Source organism: Carassius gibelio, chromosome B22, assembly GCF_023724105.1.
Source record: "Carassius gibelio isolate Cgi1373 ecotype wild population from Czech Republic chromosome B22, carGib1.2-hapl.c, whole genome shotgun sequence".
NCBI lineage: Eukaryota > Metazoa > Chordata > Actinopteri > Cypriniformes > Cyprinidae > Carassius > Carassius gibelio.
The window spans coordinates 31,571,373-31,594,371 of record NC_068417.1 but is presented as its reverse complement, the minus strand read 5'-3'; the positions used below and the strand labels follow the sequence as shown (position 1 = coordinate 31,594,371).

The 22,999-nt window shown below is 37.3% G+C and overlaps 3 protein-coding genes across 5 annotated transcripts in view; 2 read left to right on the top strand and 1 right to left on the bottom strand.

Moving 5' to 3' along the window:
- The window catches only part of rbm20 (RNA binding motif protein 20), a 58,700-nt gene extending 48,013 nt beyond the window's left edge, over positions 1 to 10,687 (top strand). The window contains exons 9-14 of the mRNA XM_052590938.1: positions 140 to 761; positions 1,115 to 1,207; positions 1,854 to 2,403; positions 4,630 to 4,737; positions 5,143 to 5,264; positions 8,791 to 10,687. Of these exons, the coding sequence (XP_052446898.1) occupies positions 140 to 761; positions 1,115 to 1,207; positions 1,854 to 2,403; positions 4,630 to 4,737; positions 5,143 to 5,264; positions 8,791 to 8,859 (1,564 nt within the window). The 3' untranslated portion in view covers positions 8,860 to 10,687. The remainder of the gene's footprint in view (positions 1 to 139; positions 762 to 1,114; positions 1,208 to 1,853; positions 2,404 to 4,629; positions 4,738 to 5,142; positions 5,265 to 8,790) is intronic.
- Positions 10,688 to 10,990: 303 nt separating this feature from the next.
- Positions 10,991 to 20,386, top strand: pdcd4b (programmed cell death 4b). The gene is made up of 12 exons (XM_052590896.1): positions 10,991 to 11,147; positions 11,598 to 11,685; positions 11,997 to 12,299; positions 13,866 to 13,960; positions 14,805 to 14,918; positions 15,045 to 15,266; positions 17,044 to 17,141; positions 17,222 to 17,339; positions 17,461 to 17,568; positions 17,648 to 17,758; positions 17,837 to 17,976; positions 19,750 to 20,386. The coding sequence occupies exons 2-12, from the start codon at positions 11,643 to 11,645 to the stop codon at positions 19,808 to 19,810; spliced, it is 1,413 nt and encodes a 470-aa protein (XP_052446856.1). The 5' UTR covers positions 10,991 to 11,147; positions 11,598 to 11,642; the 3' UTR covers positions 19,811 to 20,386.
- A 593-nt stretch (positions 20,387 to 20,979) lies between these two features.
- Positions 20,980 to 22,488, bottom strand: bbip1 (BBSome interacting protein 1). 3 transcript variants are annotated; one of them, XM_052590935.1, is made up of 3 exons: positions 22,362 to 22,488; positions 21,901 to 21,964; positions 20,980 to 21,715 (listed from the first exon to the last, which is right to left on the bottom strand). In XM_052590935.1, exons 2-3 carry the CDS (start codon positions 21,944 to 21,946, stop codon positions 21,537 to 21,539), a joined length of 225 nt encoding a protein of 74 aa, XP_052446895.1. In that variant the 5' UTR covers positions 21,947 to 21,964; positions 22,362 to 22,488; the 3' UTR covers positions 20,980 to 21,536. The 3 variants fall into 3 exon arrangements, with proteins under 3 accessions (XP_052446895.1, XP_052446897.1, XP_052446896.1); XM_052590937.1 differs by having other exon boundaries at positions 21,901 to 21,975; positions 22,363 to 22,440; XM_052590936.1 differs by lacking the exon at positions 22,362 to 22,488 and adding an exon at positions 22,189 to 22,355.
- Between the last annotated feature and the right edge of the window lie 511 nt (positions 22,489 to 22,999).

Genomic DNA, 22,999 nt, shown 5'->3' with positions numbered 1-22,999 from the left:
AAATGAGATCATAGAAATGTCCCTGGTTGACCTTAAAGAGCACAATTCTAAGAACTTTGCCATGTGTTTTAAATGTAGTTTTTGTACATATTTGTCCTTTTCTTTATCATTGTCTCAACCCTGCTGCTGTTTTGTGCAGGTATTTACCTGAGCGTGCCAGATCGCGCAGTCCAGTCAGTCGTTCTCTGAGTCCACGCTCACACAGTCCCAGCTTCACTTCCTGTAGCTCCGCCCACAGTCCATCGGGGCCGTCCTGTCGGCCTGACTGCAGCAATGGCATGGGGCCCCGCCGGACCTCTTGGGACTGGACATCCCATTCCCGATGCGACGAGGACCCCCGCGAAAGAGACGACTGGAGGAACGACGAGGAAGAGAAGCCTAATGGATGGCTGTCTGAGCGCAGGAAACCCTACCTTAAAACTGGGGACCGGATCAGTCCACGTATGGGCCCCGGGGACGAGAGAGGCAGGGACTGGTACCCCCGCGGAAGCCCTCTGGGTTCATCCTTCTCCTCCTATCACTCCACAGACGACTTCTACAAGAAAGACTCGCTGTACAAGACTGATAAACAGAGCAGGCCACAACATCAGAGACATGAGGGGAAAACAAAGAGAAGGGAAGGGGGCGACTACCACAGACCCAGACACTCAGAGTCAGACGTGATGGACGACACACACTCCAACCGGACAGCTGAAGACAGAGGACGCAGCAAGAGGCCGAGCCGGAGACAAGAGAAAGAGGAGAAGGAGTCAGAAAATCAGGCATGTCCTGTTTCAGTTCAGTAGGGTTCATTTGAAAAACAACTGTAATACTGTTTCAACTGAGCCACAAATTTTGAAATTATACACCGAATGTTAAGAATATTAAACATCAACAATTATTATTAATTAAACATCAAATCAAATATTAAACAAATGTAAATATATGACCATTCAGTTATTTTATAAAATATCGTTATATTATTTTAGTTTCATATTAAATATTATTTAAAATATATAAACTTTAAAAATATATATTTAAATATATTACATCATTTTATTATATAATATTATATTACATTACATCCAAATGTGTTTTATAGACAATATTTTAATAGGACTTTTTTTTGTTATAGAAGGAAGAACATAGAGTCAAAGAAAGATCAACGTCTCCTCATAACAGCAAACCTGTAAAGTCTTCAAAGTGTGACAAAGATGGTGACAGCGAGGTAAACATGTTAATTCATTCATCTACCAATCTGCGTTACGACATTTAGAAAATATAAGGTTCCCTTTAGTGTATTCCTGTGAAGCTAAGCTGAATTTTCTGCATCATTACTCCAGTCTTCAGCATCACAGTTGTGCTGCTTCATATATTTGTTATATATATTTGGATTCTTGTAACATATGTGACCATGAACCACAAAACTAGTCAAAAGGGCAATGGTTTGTTTGGATCAGACAATATTTGACTGAGATACAACTATTTGGAAATCTGGAAACTGAGGGTGCAAAAAAAAAAAATCTAAATACTGAGAAAATCGCCTTTAAGGTTGTTCAAATGAAGTTCTTAGCAATGCATGTTACAATTAAAAAATTGAGTTTTGATATATTTACATCAAGAAATTGACAAATTATCTTCATAGAAAATAATCTTTACTTAATATCCCAATGATTTTTGGCATAAAAGAACAATAAATAATTTTGACCCATATAATGTTTTTTTGTCTATTGCTAAGAATATACCCCAGTGACATAAGACTGGTTTTGTGCTCCAGGGTCACATATTATAAATGTCTTTACTGTCACTTTTGATCAATTCAATCCATCTTTGCTGAATAAAAGTGTTAACTTCTCATGTTTTCTTGTTTTTAGGGACTGGAAAGTGTAGATGATGGAGAGGAGGAGAGCTGGTATCCTAAAAGCATGGAGGAACTGGTGACCGTAGATGAAGTCGGAGAAGAGGACGACTCTATAGTTGAACCTGATCTACCTGATCTTCACGAGGAGGACCAGAGAGTCGAGCCCAGTCAGTCGACCACAGACAGCCCTAAACCAAATCCAAAGACCCCAGCAGAAGGCGAAGAGACCACGGTGGATGCTCCTACCCTTCCACTGCTGGATCTGGTCCCAGAAGAAAGCTCTGGAGGTGCTCAGTCCAGCCCCGGAGAGAGACCATCTGCCCCAGAGCAACCGGTCTGTCAACTCAGCTGCATCCCATCCCAGGAGTTGAAGAGCGCTTTGGAGGAGACCTGCTCCTCCACTCATCTGGACACACATATCGACACCACCACAGCAGCCGACCCCCTAAACAACAGCAGCTCATGTGAAAGTGGGAAACTGAAGGACTTGAGTAATGATGAGAGAAAGACAGCAGAGATGGACCACAAGGAGCCATGTCTCAAACAGGAGAGTCAGAAGAAAGGTACTCACAATGAATGTCTATAATGACCCAGTCCCAGCTAATGAAAATATGTTGATAATGTTTCCATTAAGTTATAAAACTGTCATTTTTGAATGTTCTCTGAACATTTCAAACTTCCAAAACATCCACATTCTGTTTGTTCATTTTGCAAACATTACGGGAACGTTACTTTTGAATGTTTCCTGAACATTCTAAAATGGCAACATTTAAAATATTTTTCCTGAATGATGCATAAATAATGTTTCTCAGCTAACGTTTTAAGAACATTATTAAAGACCAGGGCCCTTATTCACACAACATCTTAAAGCTAAAAGTAGCTCATAACTCGCCGATTTAAGAGAAAACCTTAAAAATAATGGCCGTGTCAGTCCTAAGTTTAGGACATTTTTGTTCTAAGAGTATTTCACAAAGTGTTTTAGCGCTAAAATTAGTAACTTAGACTAAATCTGAACTATCCTAAAATGGCTATTGCCAGCAATCTGCCTCGGAATGTAAGCATTTTAGAAACATCTGACGATAATGAGCTTTTAAAGAGATATCGGCTTTGGTTTGGAAGTTATCCCGACTTTACATTTTTAATTATATCCTTAATATATAGCTGTTCTCGCGTCCAGTTTGGTTTTCTTTCATGTTTGCATGTCTTACTATATCAGCCATGATTATTCTACTCTGCTAATCAAATGTTTTGTGAATATGGGCCCAGGTAACTTTGATGCTGGAAAAAGTCTTAACTTCAACAGAACCTTACCAGAGCGATAGCCAGTGTTCTAGACATTGCGTGTTAGCTGGGGAGTTTGGGAGTGTTACTTCTTCATACTAATACCATTGTAGTTCTCAGTTCCTCATAGAGGTCTAAAAAAGTAACTTACCATTGATTGGCGAATTTTTGCATGTGAAATCCTGTCATTTCAATAGGAATCCACATTGGGAATTATATTGTGAGGGTGAAGGATTTCCCCATGCAGATTTATAATCAGAATTGGTCACATAAATTCCCCACTTAGACCAACAGAAAGATAAAGCTTGGTTTATGAGTGACTTTTGTGTGAGCTGTACATCATACATACATGCTTGACTGACAATAGACCATAGACGTTCAGTTTGAGTTGACTGAGCAAGTTTTCTTTTCATTTAATTGCTTAAACAGTTATAAACAAAATGGCAACATGTATGTATGTATGCACGGTTTAATATAAAGGGCTGAAAGCCAATCACACAGAGTACCTTTTTTTATTTAAATATTGTGGTGTAGTGGAATGGGAAAAAACCTGCCATAAATTTAGAGACATATTTTTTTTTTTTAAAGTTTTGACGTTAACAAAATCTTCTCCGCATTGATAAACCTGCCATATCACAATACTAAAATTTGAATGTAAAAACGTTGGATTGTGGATTTTTATCTTAAATTCGCAAAATATTCTGAATGCTAATACTTATTTGAAAGCTCTAGCTCTCACTGTTCATTTTTCCATGCAAAAAACATGTGTACTCAGACGAAATAAAAAAATTAGCCAACACCACCTAACAAGACGAAACAGCATTTTTTGCATTAATATTTTTTTTTTTTTGCATCTGCAACAATTTTTTGATGCAGCCCTACTAATATTTTTTTAATGAGCCAAGCAGTAATGTAACTTACCTTTATTAAACTTTGACTTGAAAAGCTTTGACATTTTTATAATAAACTCTTTCTGTATGTGTGTGTTTTGAGACTTTTGCCTGACCCATTAGAAAAGTAAAAGTTTTTGAGAATAATTTGCCTATGAATCAGACTGTTTGCGATATGTTTATTTTTTTTGCATGCCGGTGGTGTACATTTAAAAGTGTCCTAAAAAATTAACTAATGCCACCTCACAAGGTGATTCACAGTCCTGTTAATATTTGTTTTAATGAGCCAAGCAAAAATGTACTAAAACTTGATTACATTTGCAAAGCTTTTGTGAAAAAGATTTGACATTTTGTTAATAATATTTTTTGTGTGTGTGTGTGTTTTGTGACACAAAGATAGGTAGATAATGTCAGAATTTTTAGGTTAAAGTAAATTATCTGCGGAAGCTTAATTGAACTAATGTTTTCAAGGTAAAAACTATTTTGACAGTATTTTTTTTTTTACCTAGAAAACTTAGAAGTTGTGTTTAAAATCTACTTGCCTCAAACACCTTACTCAAATCAGTGCTACACAACGAAGACTAAAGCATTTCATTACACCTATTTCATCTATTCCAGATATTCCTGACTCATTACCGGCATCTTCACCTCAGGCAACAGACATCTTTGCTGTGTCACCCTCTCAGGAGCAGGAGAAAGCCATCAGTGAACACAGCATACCGTTAGGTACGTCCACCAGAAGTCAAAGGGGTCAAACCAAATGCCACAAGTGCTATTTGGTCAGGAAGAAGAAAGCATGAGCAATAGTAATAGCGATGCTCGCAGTGAGAGCAGCACTAATGAACGGCTCTGGCTGTGATGTGGGCTCTCAGTGGGTGACTGAAGCCTTTAAGGCCAGCTGATTTCAGTGGAGCATTTGTCATCCTGCTGAGTGAGGTGTGAATTGCACCCTCGAGGCCCAGGCTTGTGTACTCATTACCACACAGCTAACGCACTAGATTCCCTCACAGAAGAGCTGACTTTACACCCCTGCACACACTCACAGAGCCGTATATGTGAAATGTGCCTCAGAAAGAAGTGTGGGTATATGGTGTCGTTCTGATTTCCGGCTTGTTTTGTTGTTTTTGGCAGGTGTGGAGTTCATTGTGCCAAGGACGGGGTTTTATTGCAACCTGTGTGGTTTGTTTTACACCAGCGAACAAACAGCCAAGACGTCACACTGTCGCAGTACAATTCACTACAGGAACCTACAGGTTATAAATATGAACACACACTCTTCCTTTCTCTTTTTACACAAATCTTTTGCTTAACCTTTTCTGTGCAAAGTTATATGACAACCGATGACATCACAACAACAACATAAACTCAAAAGCGACTGATTGATGATGCAAAGAGTTCTAATAATACGCACGTTTTAACATAAGAATTTATAAAATGAAATTATAGGTTTCAAATTTCTGAATTTCATATTATACTTGTGTGTGAGAAATAGACTGGACTGATTTTTCGTCAGTGGCAAAAACGCTTTTGTTTGCATGCTACATCCACACCCATAGGTGTCAGTATGAAGTCCAAAACTACTAGTGAAACATGCCAGTGAAACATAAAACTTTATAGCACCTATACATAACCCGTGTGATACCATTGGACCATTTTTTCAAACAAACTTTGTTAGATGTGGCATGTAAGATCTATCCTAAGTATTCTTAAGAAAGAAGATAATTCATTATGGTATCAAATGTTGGTTGGTGTCCGAGTGAAGCAATACTTCCTGATCAGAATTACGACCCATTTATGAAACTTTTTACTACCTCGGACATCATTTGCTAGTGGGAACACTTTTCATTGATGGTCATTGGTTGAACTTGGTTCATTTCTGGCTGTTCATTTGGCGTAAGCTCTACTTAAGAAACTAATCTGACAACAGTAGATTTAGGCTAGAAACATGACGAATGCAAATTAATCAAACTTTCAAGCGCAACATACGGGAAAAGTTACACTACATGTTAGCTAACTACATGGAAGTTATATAAGTCATTCGAATCAGTGAATCAGTGAAATCACTTAACTGCTGCTTAAAAACTCTTCTCAAATAAACGGATTCACTAAAACGAATCAGACTTTACAAAGGTATGTGTGAGATTAGCTGTATTACTGATGAGTTAACTACACTGAAGTTACTTACAGGACTTGAATCAGTGTACTGTTTCTTGAAATCTTTTCCTAAATGAACTGATTCACTAAAATGAATCAGACTTTCCAACAGTACATCTGTGATTAGCTGCACTTACAGGTTAGCTAACTACATGGAAGTTATATAAGTGATTCGAATCAGTGAATCAGTGAATTGTTTCTTAAAAGCTCTTTTCAAACAAACTGATTCACTTAAATGAATCAGACTTTACAACAGTACATCTGTGATTAGCTGCACTTACACGTTAGCTAACTACATTGAAGAGACATAAGTGATTCAAATCAGTGAATCAGTGAATTGTTTCTTAAAAGCTCTTTGCAAACAAACTGATTCACTTAAATGAATCAGACTTTACAACAGTACATATAAGATTAGCTACATTACTGGCTAGCTAACTGCACTGAAGCAACTTAAAGGACTTGAATCGGTAAATTGTTTCTTAAAATCTCTTTCAAAACAAACTGATACACTAAAATAAATCAGACTTTCTAGCAGTAGATATGGGATCAGCTATATTACTGACTAGCAAACTACAGTGATGCTATGGGACTCAAATTGGTAAATTGTTTCTCAAAATATCTTAAAAAATGAACTGATTCACTAAAATAAATCAAACTTTCAAGAAATATAGATGAGATAAGATACACTATACTAATTAGCAAACTACATGGAAGGTACTTAAGTGACATGAATCAGTGAATCAGTAAATTGTAAATCTTCCCAAACAAAGCAGTACATATAAGATTAGCTACATCACTGGCTAGCTAACTGCACTGAAGCTACTTAAGGGACTTGAATCAGTGAATTGTTTCTTAAAAGCTCTTTTCAAACAAACTGATTCACTTAAAAGAATCAGACTTTACAACAGTACATATAAGATTAGCTACATTGCTGGCTAGCTAACTGCACTGAAGCTACTTAAAAGACCTGAATCAGTGAATTGTCTCTTAAAATCTCTTTCAAAACAAACTGATACACTAAAAACAAATCTGACTTTCTAGCAATAGATATCGGATCAGCTATATTGCTGACTAGCTAACAACAGTGATGCTATTTAATGGACTCAAATTGGTAAATTGTCTCAAAATATCTTTAAAAAATGAACTGATTCACTAAAATAAATCAAATTTTCAAGTAGTATAGATGAGATAATATACCCTATACTAATTAGCTAATTACATGAAAGGTACTTAAGTGACATGAATCAGTGAATCAGTAAATTGTAAATCTTAGTAAATCTTCCCAAACAAAGCAGTACATATAAGATTAGCTACATCACTGGCTAGCTAACTGCACTGAAGCTACTTAAGGGACTTGAATCAGTGAATTGTTTCTTAAAATCTTTTCCTAAGTAAACCGATTCACTAAAATGAATCAGACTTTCCAACAGCCCATCTGAAATTAGCTACACTTACAGATTAGCTAACTACATATAAGCTAGTTAAGTGGTTTAAATCAGTGAACTGTTTCCTAAAATCTCTTCCGAAAAAAAAAAAAACTTAAATGAATCGGACTTTTCAATAGTACATATGATATTGTGAACATTAATGACTAGCTTACTACATTAAAACTACTAAAGTGACTCGAATCAGTGAATTATTTCTTAAAATTATTTCTTAAATTAACTTACAAGCTAAAATGAATCACATATTCAAGTGGTACATAATATTAGTTAAGCAACATGAAAAGTGAAATTCAACGATGTGAATTTGGCCAAGCTACACTGCTACTTGTTGGAAATAGTAGCTTGTTACTGAAATTATTTAGTTACTCCTCACCACTGCAGTGACTGCAATGTAAGATTGACTGATCTAAGACGCCCGGTCCTCAGGGTGGGATATAGTTTCTCATTATAACCCTTCAGAAACACACACATAAAGACAGACGAACACACTTTCCAACACAACATGGTAGAGGCGGCACGGAGCCGGACGTTCCCCGTCATCACAGTCAGACCACAACCAGTTGTCACGTCTCTCAGACTAGAGCGGTCGGCCAAAGAGCGTCACCTCATACTTCACTTCTCCGCCTAGAGGTCCGCCAGCTGTGTTGAGTTTACAAGAACTACAGTGAGAAGCTGACAGCTGAATTTAACACCAGAAGAGCAAGACAGGTGAAACCGAGACAGATAGAGAGACTGTAAACACTACAGGAAACACCTGCTTTCCTCCCACATTTTGACCTTCTTCTGTTTCAACTCTCCTTGTTCCACTGGTAAACAAATATGCTCTTTGGAGAGATACAGAAAAAGCCAGCTATGAAATTAGACTTGGTCAGACTAAGTTGCCAGCCATTTTATCCACTAGTAGACATTGTCAAGGGAAAATTATTAAACAAATGGCTTTGTAAAGTATGTTTATGATGGACTTAAGTCTCTAGGCCAAAAGAGTCGAGAAACACGCCATATCCAAATGTAGCATGGACTTACTTGAGTATAGCCGTCATAAAAGAGGGTGCCAAGTCAGCCATTTTAGTCAGAGAAACCAAACTGTTGCTCTTCGAGGCTTCATGGCTGCTCCTATGCCTGTAATTTAGAAATAAACTGTTATTCGTGTAATTTAACGCAAGATTGTTTGTTTTTATAGAAGTATCTGTCGCAGCTGGCAGAGGAAAGTCTCTTGAACTTCCACACAGAGTCGCCAAACACTGAATGAAGCTCACGTGAGACTATCAGGACTGCACCACTGCTGGGATTATGCTGAGAGACACAAAACAAGGACGAAAGAGGATGGGACGCAAGGAGAACCAGAGCAATTGGGTCCTCTGTGTGTGCTCTAGTTCATAGCAATATGAATTGTACTAAAGTTTTCATGAGTTAATGAAAGCTTATTAAATGTCAGATACTTTAAAAGAGTAGTTCACAGAAAAATGTAAGTTCCAAATACTTATTACTTTTTGTTCTTTGAAATATATATATATATATATATATATATATATATATATATATTTTTTTTTTTTTTTTTTTTTTTTACAGAGGAATTCAAGCATTTTGTGGTTACAAAATTTACAAAGCACCATAAAATTATCATAAAAGTAGTCCATGCAACAAGGTGCACTATATTAATTTAGTTTCATCATAGCCATGATTCGGCTAAAATAAGGGAAATAATCAGGGTTATTGTCGCAAACTAAAACCATAAATATGTTACTTGAAACAAATGTTAACTGGAAGAAAAAAAAAAAATATATATATATATATATATATATATATATATATATAAACCCTAAAACTTAAATTTTATTTCAGCTGATTGCTAAGGCAACATTTCTTATTTTCATTTAATTAATTTAACTTTAAGTACTAAAATAACTAAACCTAAAAATAATTCATGAAAATGAACAAATAACAAATAAAAACTATATAGACATATAAAAAATAAACAAGAGCAAAACAAAAAGAATTACTAAAATGGACAAACAAAAATGAATAAAAATTCAATTGAATTCACAATATTAACAAAAACCTAGTAATATAACATTAGAAAGAATTAGTACAACATGGCTGTGATTTACTTAAAATGAGGAAAACAATTAACAAGACGTGCGAAATAATTCTTAATTCATGACCACAGTATCTTTTTATCCAACATGTTATTTGTACTTGACAGCCCCAGTCTCCATTCACTTTCATTTTATGGAAAAGAGCAGCAGGAACGTTCTACAAAATATCTTCATTTGTGTTCCACATAAAAAGTCAGTCATATAGGTTTAAAACACGAGAGTACATGATGACAATTTTCAATTTTCTTTCAACTCAGTGTGTCCTGTCCTTATTTGTTGGACAAAATGCAGTGTGTGTGTCCTCGTAGTCCAGCATGGAGTTTGTATTACACTGTGAAAACCCTGTCTCAGAATGTGAAATGCACTGGTAAGTGTTGTGTTTACAGCATCTGCATCTGCCTCATTCATACTCTACTAAAGCTTGCATACATGTTGAATTTTCTCTGTGGTGGACAAATATAAACTTCACCTCAGAAGTGCCTAATTTACCCTTTTTTTTTTCATTTGAAGAGATGTGAAATTATCCTCAGGCTAATACTTGTGAATACTCTGTTGATGCTCTTTAAATTATTAGATATTGTCATTCATCAGGTCTTCAATCTGTTTCATGCTTGAAATATACACTTTTTCAAAGTGCCTTATAATGTATTAAAAGCCCCAAATCCTTTCAAATCAGCTGTACACAATGTAAAGCTGCTTCTGTATAATGTCTGCCGTTCTGTTTTGCTTTTGATTTTCATCATTGCTGTACACAATGCTCAGACTTTATGGATACTTGAACTGGACCATGTTTATTTATCTAATATCCAATTTATATAAAGCTGAGTGAGTGTTTTAGTGCTAGTATATTATTGGAATGGACTTTTTCTCCTGCTGTTTTATATTCTGTTAATAATAGCACTCAATTTCATGGAAGAAAAATATGTATAAATCGTTTGGGTTGCATTGATGCAAACATTAAATAAACATTTTGGAAAATAATGTTGCTTGATGTTTATGTGAAACGAACGATTAAAGAAAGTGTCCCATTATGGCCATGAATGACATGTCTAGGCCTGCCCTGTACGTTACGAAATACCTTCGCAAGTTTTTTTTAACCATCATCTTTTTTATAAACTGGGTCAGATTAATAATATAGCAAGAGAAAGGGACTTCATCCTCACCCATGCGCAATCTGTTACATAATGACTTCACTTTTGTTCTAGCGTCCATCGCGGAGCGGCGGAAAGTCACGATCTTTACCGAAGACCTCGTAGAAAATACGAGAAAAAGAGGCTTCATCGAACTCAATTTTCATTGGTCACTTTATCGTCCGCCTCTATTATTCTAACCAATCAGAGAGCTCGCAGGACAGCATTACGCTATCGAGTTGCTGGGCAGAGAACACAAAATCAACATCAACGGAGAGTCTGCTCGAACTTGGACAGCGAGAATAAAGCAGGTTAGTAGGATGTGTTCTTCATCGACTGGTCGTTGTTTTAAAGCAACTTATTTTGTGATATTTAAGACTTCAGGAGGGTTTATTTTAGACGCCGTGTCAAATAAGGAAGAAAACTGCGTTTGTTCGTTGCTAGTCGCGAGGCTTTGTTTATGTTTATATTGCGCTTGTGCACTTGCGCGTGCAAATAACGCCATACATTGAATGCGTGTTCCACATCAATTATTAAATATTAATAGCAATTAACATTAAAAATATGAGTTTTTCTTAGCCAAAACACTTTAATTTGCAGACTGCAGGTCTTCTATCTGTATGGTAATGCGATTCATTCATTGTATCAGGCTTGTGTTGAAGCCAAATGGACGCTGCTGATTGGAGCAGCTGCTTGTTCTCAAATTTTCAATCATTTTTGCTTCGCAAAGACATATTAACGTTAATATTTCTGCATCCTAGGTACGAAGGCACATTTTATACGCTGTAAAACTTCATTTCCTAACTATGGCAACTGACTGTGAGGCATGGCTGAATGCAAACCCTGTTGGTAAGTTCAAGTTTATTTTTATCGCGATATTTAGTGCTCTTATCTATATCACAGTAAATGTTTTTAGGTCAGTGTTTCAGTACTGTTTGCCCTCATATCTGGTATACGATATGAAAAGTCTTGCACAATTTTGCAAGTTCAAGACTTATCACTTGTTATTAACACTCACCATTGGGAAGGAAAATAAAAAACGAGGTGCCAAAACTTTTGCCCCAGTGCTAATGCTGTTTTTTAGTGCATATGTAGTCTCAAACTACAAGTTTGATTGCGTATTCACATGTAAATGGTCCAAACACTCTCGTCATCCACAGAAGCTGGAGATCTCAGTGATTCCTTCCCCTCCGGGGACGAGGACAACACCTTCACTGGAAACGTTAATAACGAGATTAACGGAAACTGGATCTCGGCCCCCACCAGCACCATCAACGAGGCAAGACTCAAGGCCAAAGTGAAGAGACGTCTGAGGAAGAACTCCTCCAAGGACTCGGGCCGGGGCGACTCGCTGAGCGATAACGGTGATGTGGTCCGCTCTGTGGTGCCACCCACCAGCCCTAAGGGCAAACTGCTAAACCGGAGGTCGAGGATGGGCAAGGGACGAGGCCTGCCCAAGAAAGGTATCAGTGCTGTTTGATTGCTTAACCTAGAACTATAGGGGCTTTCACGCCAGAGAAACCTTTTCACAGTTCCTAGAACTCCTACTGGTGGAAGATCCCACTTTTTGGTGCGTTCACACCACAGGAACTAGAAATGGTTTTAGTTCTAAGAACTCAGGGACTATAGGAAAGTTCTATAGGAACTACCAGTGACGCTAATGCATGCTGATTGGCCAAACATTGGCATACAAGACACTGGCTACCGATCATTTTTAAAAAGCACAATATTTACTACATGAACATGGAAAACAGCGATAATGGCGACCTGTGGTCTGCAGCATTGTGTTCTTTTCATTCGATTGCTTTCGTGATAGTTAGTGTTCCCTATAGAATGTCAACTATAACTATATTAGGGTCAACACCAACGGACGATACCGTTCTGTTTATTATAAGGATTATATTTGGTTGCAAGTGTTTTTAATCATTCATTAGCTTGAAAAAAAAATCTGAATATCATTCCAACTATATTGTTCCCCTGTATCATTATCGTTTTGTTGTGGTTTGGAGTTATTTATTCTTGTAGATAGATTTAGAATGGTTATTAAAACTTTACAGTTATCATTAAGTTTACTGCTATTGGCATGAACAGCCCCTTTAGTCTAATCTTTTCGGTTTGGCATTTGGATATTTTGACTCCGCTGAACTTGGAATGCACGTAAATATCAATAAATTTGAATTTGGAGTCCTGGAATTCTGAAAGTTCCGGAAGTCCTGTAAATGTGGGATTCGTTTATATGAGTTCAGAGCACATAAAGTGTTGGCTTGGTTCTGTTCCAGCATCTGCGGCTTCATTCGAGCCAATTACATGGTTAACAAACATTCGAGCGATTCTTCACACAAGTGGACTGACGCACTTCAGTAACCAAACTCCACCCCCATTCACACACACGCTCATAACAGACAGGCGCTCCCATTCATTCAGTTGTTGTTTCGCCCAGTGATGGTCCGTTGTTGAGGGTTCATTACCCCTGAGTGCAACAGACCTGAATTGATTTGGAAAAGTCTTGGCTTGCAGAAATGGCCTACATGCGGTCTGCGTCACGTACACTATATGTATGCTGACTAAGCTTTCAAAAAAAAAACATTTTGGCTCTACTCTCTTTGTGTCTAATGGTGATCGTGTAATCACCTAGATGAGATTTGAAGTGTTTAAGTTGTGACCTTTTCACCTCCCCCATAACCCACAAGATGACTTCATGGCACACTTCTGTTTTCAATTCCCTCAGCGATGGCATATTGGGCCCTGTTTGTGTGTGTTATGTAATTGCTGGTTTAGTCAGCCTGAAGGGCAGGGCTAGAGTTCCTGTTAGCTTTTTTTTGACCAGAAGCCTCAAGATGCAGACGTTGCAGTAAAATGCCGTCGGTTTAGAAGTGTCATGTGTATGGGTGAATACTCCACTTCATCCATTGAGGCCTAAAAAAGTGGATTACAGCATATTGACAATCGTCTTTGGAGGCTTCGTGGTTCAGGCTGAGCAGAGACCAGTCGTGTTTTGTAAAAGCTATTCATGTTTTTTGTGTCCATAGGTGGGGCAGGGGGTAAAGGTGTATGGGGGTCACCTGGGGAGGTTTATGGTGAAGATGAAGTTGACGTTAAAGACCCCAATTACGATGCGGAGCAGGTAAGAGCCACAAAGAATGCTTGCTTATGTTTTTCTTTAAGAAATAGTTCACCCTAAAATGTATATTTTCAGAAAATGTATTCACTCTCAGACCATGCAAGATGTAGAGGAGTTTGTTTCTCCATCAGAACTGATGTGGAGAAATGTAGCATTACATCACTTGCTCATCAATGGATGCTCTGCAGTGAATGGGTGCCATCAGAATGAGTCTAAACAGCTGATATTGACATCACAATGATCAACAAGTAATCCACAGCACTCCAGTCCATCAGTTATCATCATAAGATGCACTTTTGTAAGAAACAAATCCATCATTAAAGCATTTTCAATTTAAATAGTTGCTTCTGGCCAAAATATGGGTCCATTATCCATATTAATGCTTCTTCCAGTGGAGAAAGTTCAGATCCCCTGTTGTCCTTTCACATTCAAATCAACCTACATATTTGTTAAGAGACGTTTTAAACTGTTTTTGCTTGTAAACGGTTCTTGATCTGTGCAGATTTCGCTCCAGATTCAGGCGAGACAACTTTTTCATTGGAGAAAACACTATGTATAGAGGACTTAGATGGAAGCAATGTTTTTTTTGTTGGTTTTTTAGGTAATGGCATAATTATTGCTTTGTTTCTTACAAATGTGCAGCTTTTCGCTTCACAAGATGGTGTAGATTACTTGTGGCTTATTGTGATGTTTTTATCAGCTGTTTGGAGTCTGATTCTGACGGCACCCATTCACTGCAGAGCATCCATTGATGAGCAAGTGATGTAATGCTACATTTCTCCAAATCTGCGTGTCCACTTTAACCACGAAACTGGCAGACAATCCTTCAAACTTTGTGTTTCTCCAGGAGAACTGCGTATATGAGACGCTCGTCCTCCCTCTGGACGACAAGACGTTTGAGAAGACACTCACTCCTATCGTTCAAGAGTACTTCGAGCACGGAGATGCTAATGAAGTGGCGGTGAGATTTATTACTGTGTTGTTGAATGAGGAGACGGCTTTTGCCCTTTCTTCATATCTAATCAGTGCCGTGTAGTCCTGTGCGCTAATGAGTAACAAACCCGAACATCTGGCTCTGTTCCTTCAGGAGTTGCTTGCTGAGCTGAACCTGGGCAGCATGCGCAGCGATGTGCCCATGCTAGCCATATCGCTAGCGCTGGAGGCCAAAGCCAGCCACCGGGAGCTGACGTCACGACTGCTCAGCGAGCTCTGCGGGTGTGTGCTCACAGCGGGCGACGTGGAGGCCTCCTTCCACAAACTGCTGAAAGAGCTGCCCGACCTGGTGCTGGACACACCTGGAGCTCCACAGGTGACCTGCTACAGCGACACATACACACTACCAGTCCATTAACTACAATACCTCAAACATTGTATATGCTTTAATTAAAAGTTAATTTATATTTCAGCAACATGAATGAAGTTTAATATGGATTATTCACAATTGTTTGTATGATATTTAATCATGAGCCGCTGTAGTTGAGGTGCAGGTTGAACTCGTGCACAGTTTGAAGCTGCATGTTTTCTTTGCTAAAAGCGTGTTTGGTAAGCTGCGGTTGACAATGAAAGCTGTGTGGTCGGGGCGCGTCTGGTGGTGCAGAAGAGACTTTCAGCTGTTTCCTTTGGCTTGCTTTTGTCTGTGTGTGCAGAATGCTGGCTCAGCGCTGGGCCTCAAACACACAGTCTGCTGTACAAACACCAGAGCCAGTGTTGCTCCCGCAGCAGGATTTGGCAAACGCAGCCCTTTCCTGCCCTTAAAAATCAATACAGGCTTAATACACGACTGCACTGTTCACAGTACGACACACACATCCAGTGGCATTAAAAAAAGCTCATGATAGGGAACTTAAGGGGCTTTTTGAAAAAAAAAACACTTTTCAAGTGAAATTTTGCGGTTAAGTGATTCACTTCCTTTTTTGTATCACATGAAGTGTTTCTGTGCGTAAACAAGTAATATGGAAAGCTCTAGGAATGGGTGAACGTAAACTGGAAAAAATACCTTCCATTTAGATTTGAAAGCTTTAGTTTGAGTTTGAGATTTTACTTTTAATGATTTCAGTTCCTTTTTTGGACTTTGTGGGGGAAAACTAATGAAATTATAATTTAATATTAAATAAAAAAAAAAATTTGTTATAGTTCCGTGTGTTTTTGATATAATAATTTCCTTAATTTCCCAATTTAATATATCTTTAATTATGAAATATACTAATTTTAGTATGTTAATATTTATAATTTTAGAATTAATAAAATAAATTACAATATATTACAACTATTCTACTTTAAGTTCTCCAATATTATATATAGTTTTATTATATTTATGATGATAAGATCAAAAAGTTGACCAGGTTATGCCAATTCTTTGTAAATATTATTGTAATATTTGAGATAGAATAAGTGATCTTTAATCTTTTCCTTAAATGACACTGCAGTTAGAAAATCTAAGTATTAATAAACATATTTTTTAAATCTTTATTTTAGAAGAAATATAACTTAAGAAATTAAGTGTATCGTAAGATATGACTTAAAAAGAATAACCTAGTATATATTTGGTTGTTAAATCTTCATTTTATTCAGAGCAGTGTGATTTAAAAAGAAAACCCCTTTTTTTTATTTTTTTTTATTAAATTTATGCATTTAGCAGACACTTTTATCCAAAGCGACTTAGTGCATTCAGGCTATCAATTTTTACCTATCATGTGTTCCTGGGGAATCGAACCCCCAACCTTGCGCTTGATAACGCAGTGCTCTACCAATTGAGCTACAGGAACGCTATATATATATATATATATATATATATAATTGATTGGAAGATACACCAACATTAAAGTTAATCAATCATTTGTAAATATTTTAATATTATAAATACAATATTTAATATTGCAATTATTTAATATAAATATTTTATATCTTTTAATATTTCTCAATGTTTTCAAGAGCCTCATAGGAAAAATCATAGGCCTGTTTCTAAGTAATTTTTTGTTGTTTATTTTTCCTCCTGTGAACACGGTAGGTTTCTGTGGCAGTGTTTGAGCTGAAAGCTCTCAGAAAGAGTGATCCTTAGCTGGAAATGTCTCTCCTTTGTCTTCCAGATGCTCGGTCAGTTCATCGCTCGAGCCGTCGCAGACAGCATCCTCCCAAAAAGCTTCATAGATGGCTACAAAGGACGAGTAGATTGTGAATACGCCAGGTACTGAGTGTTTTCCTCTCAGCGGGTCTCGTTCTGTGTTTTGACGGCATGTTTGACGTGGGTTTGTGTGGTTTGATCAGAGCGGCTCTGGATCGCGCCGCTGTGCTGCTGAGGATGAGTCGATGGACCGGCCTGCGCATCGACAGCCTCTGGGGCTCGGGCGGCGGCCAGAGACCTGTCAATCAACTGATCAAAGAGGCAAGGACACGCCCATTCACCACCTAAGACCTCACATAACATCCTTTGTCCATGAGCTGGAGATTTTACAGCACATTCGTTCAGCTTCTGACTGCAGATTGTGTTAATTCTGTTGTTGCAGGTGAACCTGCTGCTGAAGGAGTTTCTGTTGTCAGGAGACACGGTGGAAGCCGAGCGCTGCCTGAGAGAACTGGAAGTCCCACACTTCCATCATGAGTTCGTTTATGAGGTAATAACAGCAGCAAAATGGGGATTAAAGAGCAAAGTTTGTGCCTGATTGTTAACGGTTTGCTCTTCAACATTTTCAGGCGGTTATCATGGTTCTGGAGTCTAAAGGCGACCGGACGCTTCAGATGATCCTGCAGCTCCTGAAGTCTCTGTGCGCCTCCACGGTCATCACTGTGGACCAGCTGAGACGGGTATGACGCCACCTGCTGGTCAGTGTGGATCCCCGCAGCTGTGGAAGCACGTCTAAAGTGAATGCTGTCCTCTTGCAGGGCTTTGAGAGGGTGTATGTGGACATGGCAGATCTCAGTATTGACGTGCCGTGTGCGTATTCGCTCCTGGAGCAGTTCGTGGAGCAGAGCTTTAACGCCGGGGTCATCGATAAAAAACTCAGAGACCTCTGTCCTTGTCGGTGAGTGGGGCGTATTTTCAAATTACTATAATAATATTTACACTTATTATAATTATTATATAGAAATATATATTTAGGGAAAGTAGTAAGGTATAAAATTAGATGCACTGTTATTACCGCATCAAAATAATTTATGTACCTGAATAGTTTTCACTGTTGTCTTTTATGAATAGTAATATTTATTATTATTATTATTGTTGTTCGTAAACAAAAATTCTGTACAAATATATCAATGTAGTAATGTTATATAATAAATATTTTATAAATAAGTATTTGTCATGTAGTCAACTTAACTTACTAATTGTTTTTATTATTATATTATGAAAAGTAGTAGTAATTTCTTATTATATACTATAATATTAAAAACTATAAAAAAAAATAAAAGAAATTGTCATTACCAAAATAAACAAACTGTTTTTATTGTGGTTTCTTTTATTATGAACAGTCAAATATAAACAAATTATTATTATATACAACTATAATAAAAATAGTAATAAAAGTGACACATCAAAATTGTTTGATTTGTCATTACCCAAATAACCTCGTTGTCATATGGCATATTTATTATGAAATGTACTCATATTTAAACATTACACAACTATAATAATAAATATTAGTACAAATAAATAATCAAATATTTTGTATATTATATTTATCAAAATTATTTTTGTCATGTACCCAAATTGTTTTCATTGTTGTCATATTATAGACATTTATTAGTTTATTAATATAATACAGATAGAGAAAATGGCTTTAAAAATGTCATGTTGCACATTAAGTTATAAAAAAACATTTTCTAATTATGAATGGTAGTAATGTATAAACATTTGATATTATTATTATTACAGGATATTATTATACTGTGTGTGTGTGAGATAATATTGTCATGCACTAGGGCTGCCTCCTAATAGTCGACTAGAATAGGCTTGGTCGATCAAAACTGTCACTTAGTCGTAGAAAAACAATAAAATATATATATCCACAGGTGAGGTTTGTGGCAGACAGATAGTTACCGGCTGGTCTTTGGTAATGCAGTACATCAGGCAGGACATCTGAATACTCGCCTAACATTCATCAACCTCATATATGGCTCATCTGAAATATAGAAGTATAAGCAAACATTACATGACCGCTCAATCTAATGTTAACCAGGAGAAATGTGCGCTGTTCAAGTGTGTGTGCAGGACAGGTAACGGCTCCGGTGCGCTCACTTGCTCTTAAAATACTCAATAACATTAACAACAAAACGTGCTTTTGTAAAATAAAGAAAGCAAACAGGATGCACTTTCTGCGGTCTCCGTGAACTTGAGCGCCAAACTCCATGTATGTCTTTACCTCACAGACTTTAAAAATATATCTATAGAGAGTGAAATGTCTACTTTCAAATAAGAAACACATTCTCAGATTATGTAATCCTTATGAAACGTGTATACAGGTGCATCACGACTGCGGAGATGACGAGTCGGAGTCAAAGAACTAAACTCTGAAGCTGAAAACAAAGGAAGCACTAGTTTATCAAATTATTCAAGTGTTAATGCAGCCTCCTTACTGTTTTTTCACATATATAATCATTACTCCTGCCAATGTGCTGTGGCAAGCTTTCTGCGTGTCCTTGAGCGCTTTATTAGGCTATGTATGCGATTAAAGGCTCATTATAATGATTTATAAATAAACTTGCGACTAGTCGACTAATGCTTCAAATGAACGACTAGTCGAGGGCAGTCCTATCTTGTACCCAAATGATTGTACTAGTGTTTGTTTTCTTTTGTTCAGGGGCCGTAAGAGGTTCATCAGTGAAGGAGACGGAGGGCGTCTCAAACTCTCCAGCTACTGAGTTCAGGAGTCCCAACCGTTTCTGTGGCAGCTGCTCCAGTCGGGACGCTCCCCGGAGCTTTGTATTGCTTTAAGTTGCTTGTATTTGTCATGAAGGTTTAAGTACTAAAACCATTCCTCCTGTCAGAACACAATCGGACCGCAGGGCCAGGCACTTTCAGTCTGAAGGAGACGTAATCCCTGATCCTTCTGATGTGACTTGTATAAGCTAATAAGTGCCACACTTAAGACTTAGTCATTCCATGTTTGTATTCCTGAGTTCACTGCCGCTCCTGTTCTCCAGTCAGCAGTGTTTGTAGAGACTTGCAGATCTGTGTACATAGCTTTATAAGTGCAAGTTCGGCTGCTTTTGTATACTGTTCTTGTTTTCCTTTATTTCCTCTTTGACTTCTCAAAGATGTCATTTCTGACGGTCGCTGACGAAAAGGACAGACCTGAGTAATGCACAGCAGCTGGGATCATTTCACAGAACATTTATTTTTATATTTCAGTAGACCGGTGGATGTGGAGTGTACCCCTGACCTACTTGCTCTTTGTTTAAATTGGTTGATGAATAAATAATAAAAAGTTATTGTCATCACTGATTTACTGTCAATGATGTGGGAGGATGTTCTTTATAAATATTGCAAATTGCAACAACAATGTACTTTAATACAAAAATTATATTTTTTTATATATTATTATTTATCTTTAGGAGTGAAATGTGACTTGGGCATTTCCTGAAACTCACAGGACCAGACTTTTTTTTAATAATTAGTGATCAAACACTAAGGTGGGTGGATGATAGATGCGATTACAAATGGAACAAAACATTAAAATGCATGAATTTTTGATTCAATATTTACTTAATTTTCAGTATGTATTGACAACAGTACATTTTAATGATCCATAATCTAGAAATGGTGAAATATCAGTTTTTTTTTTTCAAACAATAGTGAGTTTATTTTTATGCTTGTGAAAGTCTCACTTCACCGTGGCTGTATTTATTTGATCAAAAATACAGTAAAATTATAAAGTATTTTTACAGTTTAAAATATGCATTTTCTATTTTAAGATCTCATTTATTCCTGTTATGGCAAAGCTGAATTTTTAGCAGCCGTGTTTTGGTGGAAACACTTTTTCGTGATAATCTGATAAATAAAAAAAGTAAATAACAGCATTTATTTGAAATAGTTTAAATGTCACTTGATTTATTAAATGTTCTTGTTGAATAACATTACACATTTCTTTAAAAAAAGATGTAGTAGTTTTAAGTTAAATATATATTTTAATGACATTTACAAAGTGGATGTACTTAAAAACGAGACAGAACTATTTAAATACCTGTGCATTTTCCCAATTTTAATGCATTAATTAGTCAATTTTATCCATTTAATCCATTTTATTCGACAGTAACCCATATTACAGTGAGTTATATATATATATATATATATATATATATATATATATATATATACACACATTTAAAAAAATGATTTGAGCATATAGCCATTGAAACCATGAAACAGAGTTGCAACTGTTACGAATGAATCATGCATCTGAAACTGAACTAAATTATAATTCATGTGCATATGAGGCCTTATAAACTAAAGCACACCTAAACTCATGCATGAATATAATTTCTACCAAAACGGCAAACAAAAATCCAAACCTCTCCTCTGAAAGTTGACCCGTGGCTGACTGTATGAGTGATATGTGCTGATATTAGATTGTGATGGAAGTGTGTACTACTCTGCTCTCTCAGGCGGCTGCGGCTGCTGCTCCTTCAAAGCCAGCTCCTGTTGTTTGATGATCTCCTGAGCGTCCTGCTGCATCTTCTCCAGTTTCTCCAGCGTCACAGACTTCAGAGGCAGGAGTTTGGGTTTGCACAGGACCATGGTGGGAACGTCCTCCACGGAGAGCTGACCTGCACAGATAAAAACACAACACAAGCCTCATGTGTCTGCAGCGAGAGCCGGACTCCGGTTGAGCTGCGGTCGTTCTGCTTCTCATGAGGGACGTCTTTCAACTCAGTCTGTAGAAGGGTGAGATTCTGGAAGATGTGCCCTACAAGACGTGAACAAAACTACTAGAGCAATGGAAAAAACTCACCTTGTTTAGGCAGAACCTCTCGAAACATTGATTTCACTTCAGGCATTGTGCTTCAGCGAGGAACCTGTTGATGTCATGCACATAAAAAAAAAAAATATATATATATATATATATATATATATATATATAAATATAAAACATGAAAAACAATACATTCAAATCTATAATTATTAGTCGCATATGAAACAAAATATACACGCATAAATCTTGATTCATGCACAAAATCTTCAGAAATATATTTATTTTAATTCTGAGGTGAAATATGGCAGATATCTTCGTGAGATTCACCTTATTAACTTCATATCATATAGGAGCATCAAGTGGCCGGATTTGTATTAGCTTGGTGGCTAACGACAGGCAAACGTTACTGCTCTTGATCGACTGTTAACTAACTATACACTTACAAGGATAGTGAACTGTAAATAAACATTAAAAACACAAAGTACGCTTCGCGGATTTACCGTTGATCTCGTCTTCAGCTGGTGTTATACGCACTTCCGGTTCAGCGCCGTCCCCTCACACGAGCTCTTCCGCCGCCGTTGCCTAGCGACACTGACGCGCTGGGAGCATAGCATTTCTGCTGATGACGAGCTGGTCAACCGGCACATCCGGGATCGTAGTCAATTAAGTCACCGCCCCTTTTTAGGGGAAAATACATTTCCCATAGACTTCCATACAAAATAGCGACACAAAGCAACGTCCGTACACAGCCGGCAAGGCGTGAATAACTCAAGAAATCCCTAAGACTAAACATGTCAAGTAATTATATGTCCACCCTGCCTACCACAGAGCATGAAAAATATATCCACAGACTTAATTTGGTCAATTTAAAAACACGTACGTCCCTTCATTCTCCCGAGTCAAACTGGTGTAACAACTCCACCCAGTGGCCAGAAGTGTCTTACCGGGACATGTACTCGTATCTCATCGAGTCACCAGTAAAGCCAGTGAATGATTTTACTTCGGGTTTGAAAATAAACTTATTTAAATGTATATATTATATCTTAATATTTATTGTAACCGAGTGCATTTTTCTGTCCAGTCATACAACTAGCCTGGCTTAGCTTTCGATTAGCATCATGATATTGATGATGATGGC

What these genes read in the sequence shown, in the direction of transcription:
- pdcd4b (XM_052590896.1), top strand. Translation starts at nt 11,643, where the DNA reads ATGGCAACTGACTGTGAGGCATGGCTGAATGCAAACCCTGTTG. An exon ending in GCTGAATGCAAACCCTGTTG is followed by an intron (nt 11,686 to 11,996) that starts GTAAGTTCAAGT and finishes CGTCATCCACAG; the next exon opens with AAGCTGGAGATCTCAGTGAT. An exon ending in CTGTGGACCAGCTGAGACGG is followed by an intron (nt 17,759 to 17,836) that starts GTATGACGCCAC and finishes GTCCTCTTGCAG; the next exon opens with GGCTTTGAGAGGGTGTATGT.
- bbip1 (XM_052590935.1), bottom strand. Translation starts at nt 21,946, where the DNA reads ATGCCTGAAGTGAAATCAATGTTTCGAGAGGTTCTGCCTAAACAAG. An exon ending in AGAGGTTCTGCCTAAACAAG is followed by an intron (nt 21,716 to 21,900) that starts GTGAGTTTTTTC and finishes TTATCTGTGCAG; the next exon opens with GTCAGCTCTCCGTGGAGGAC.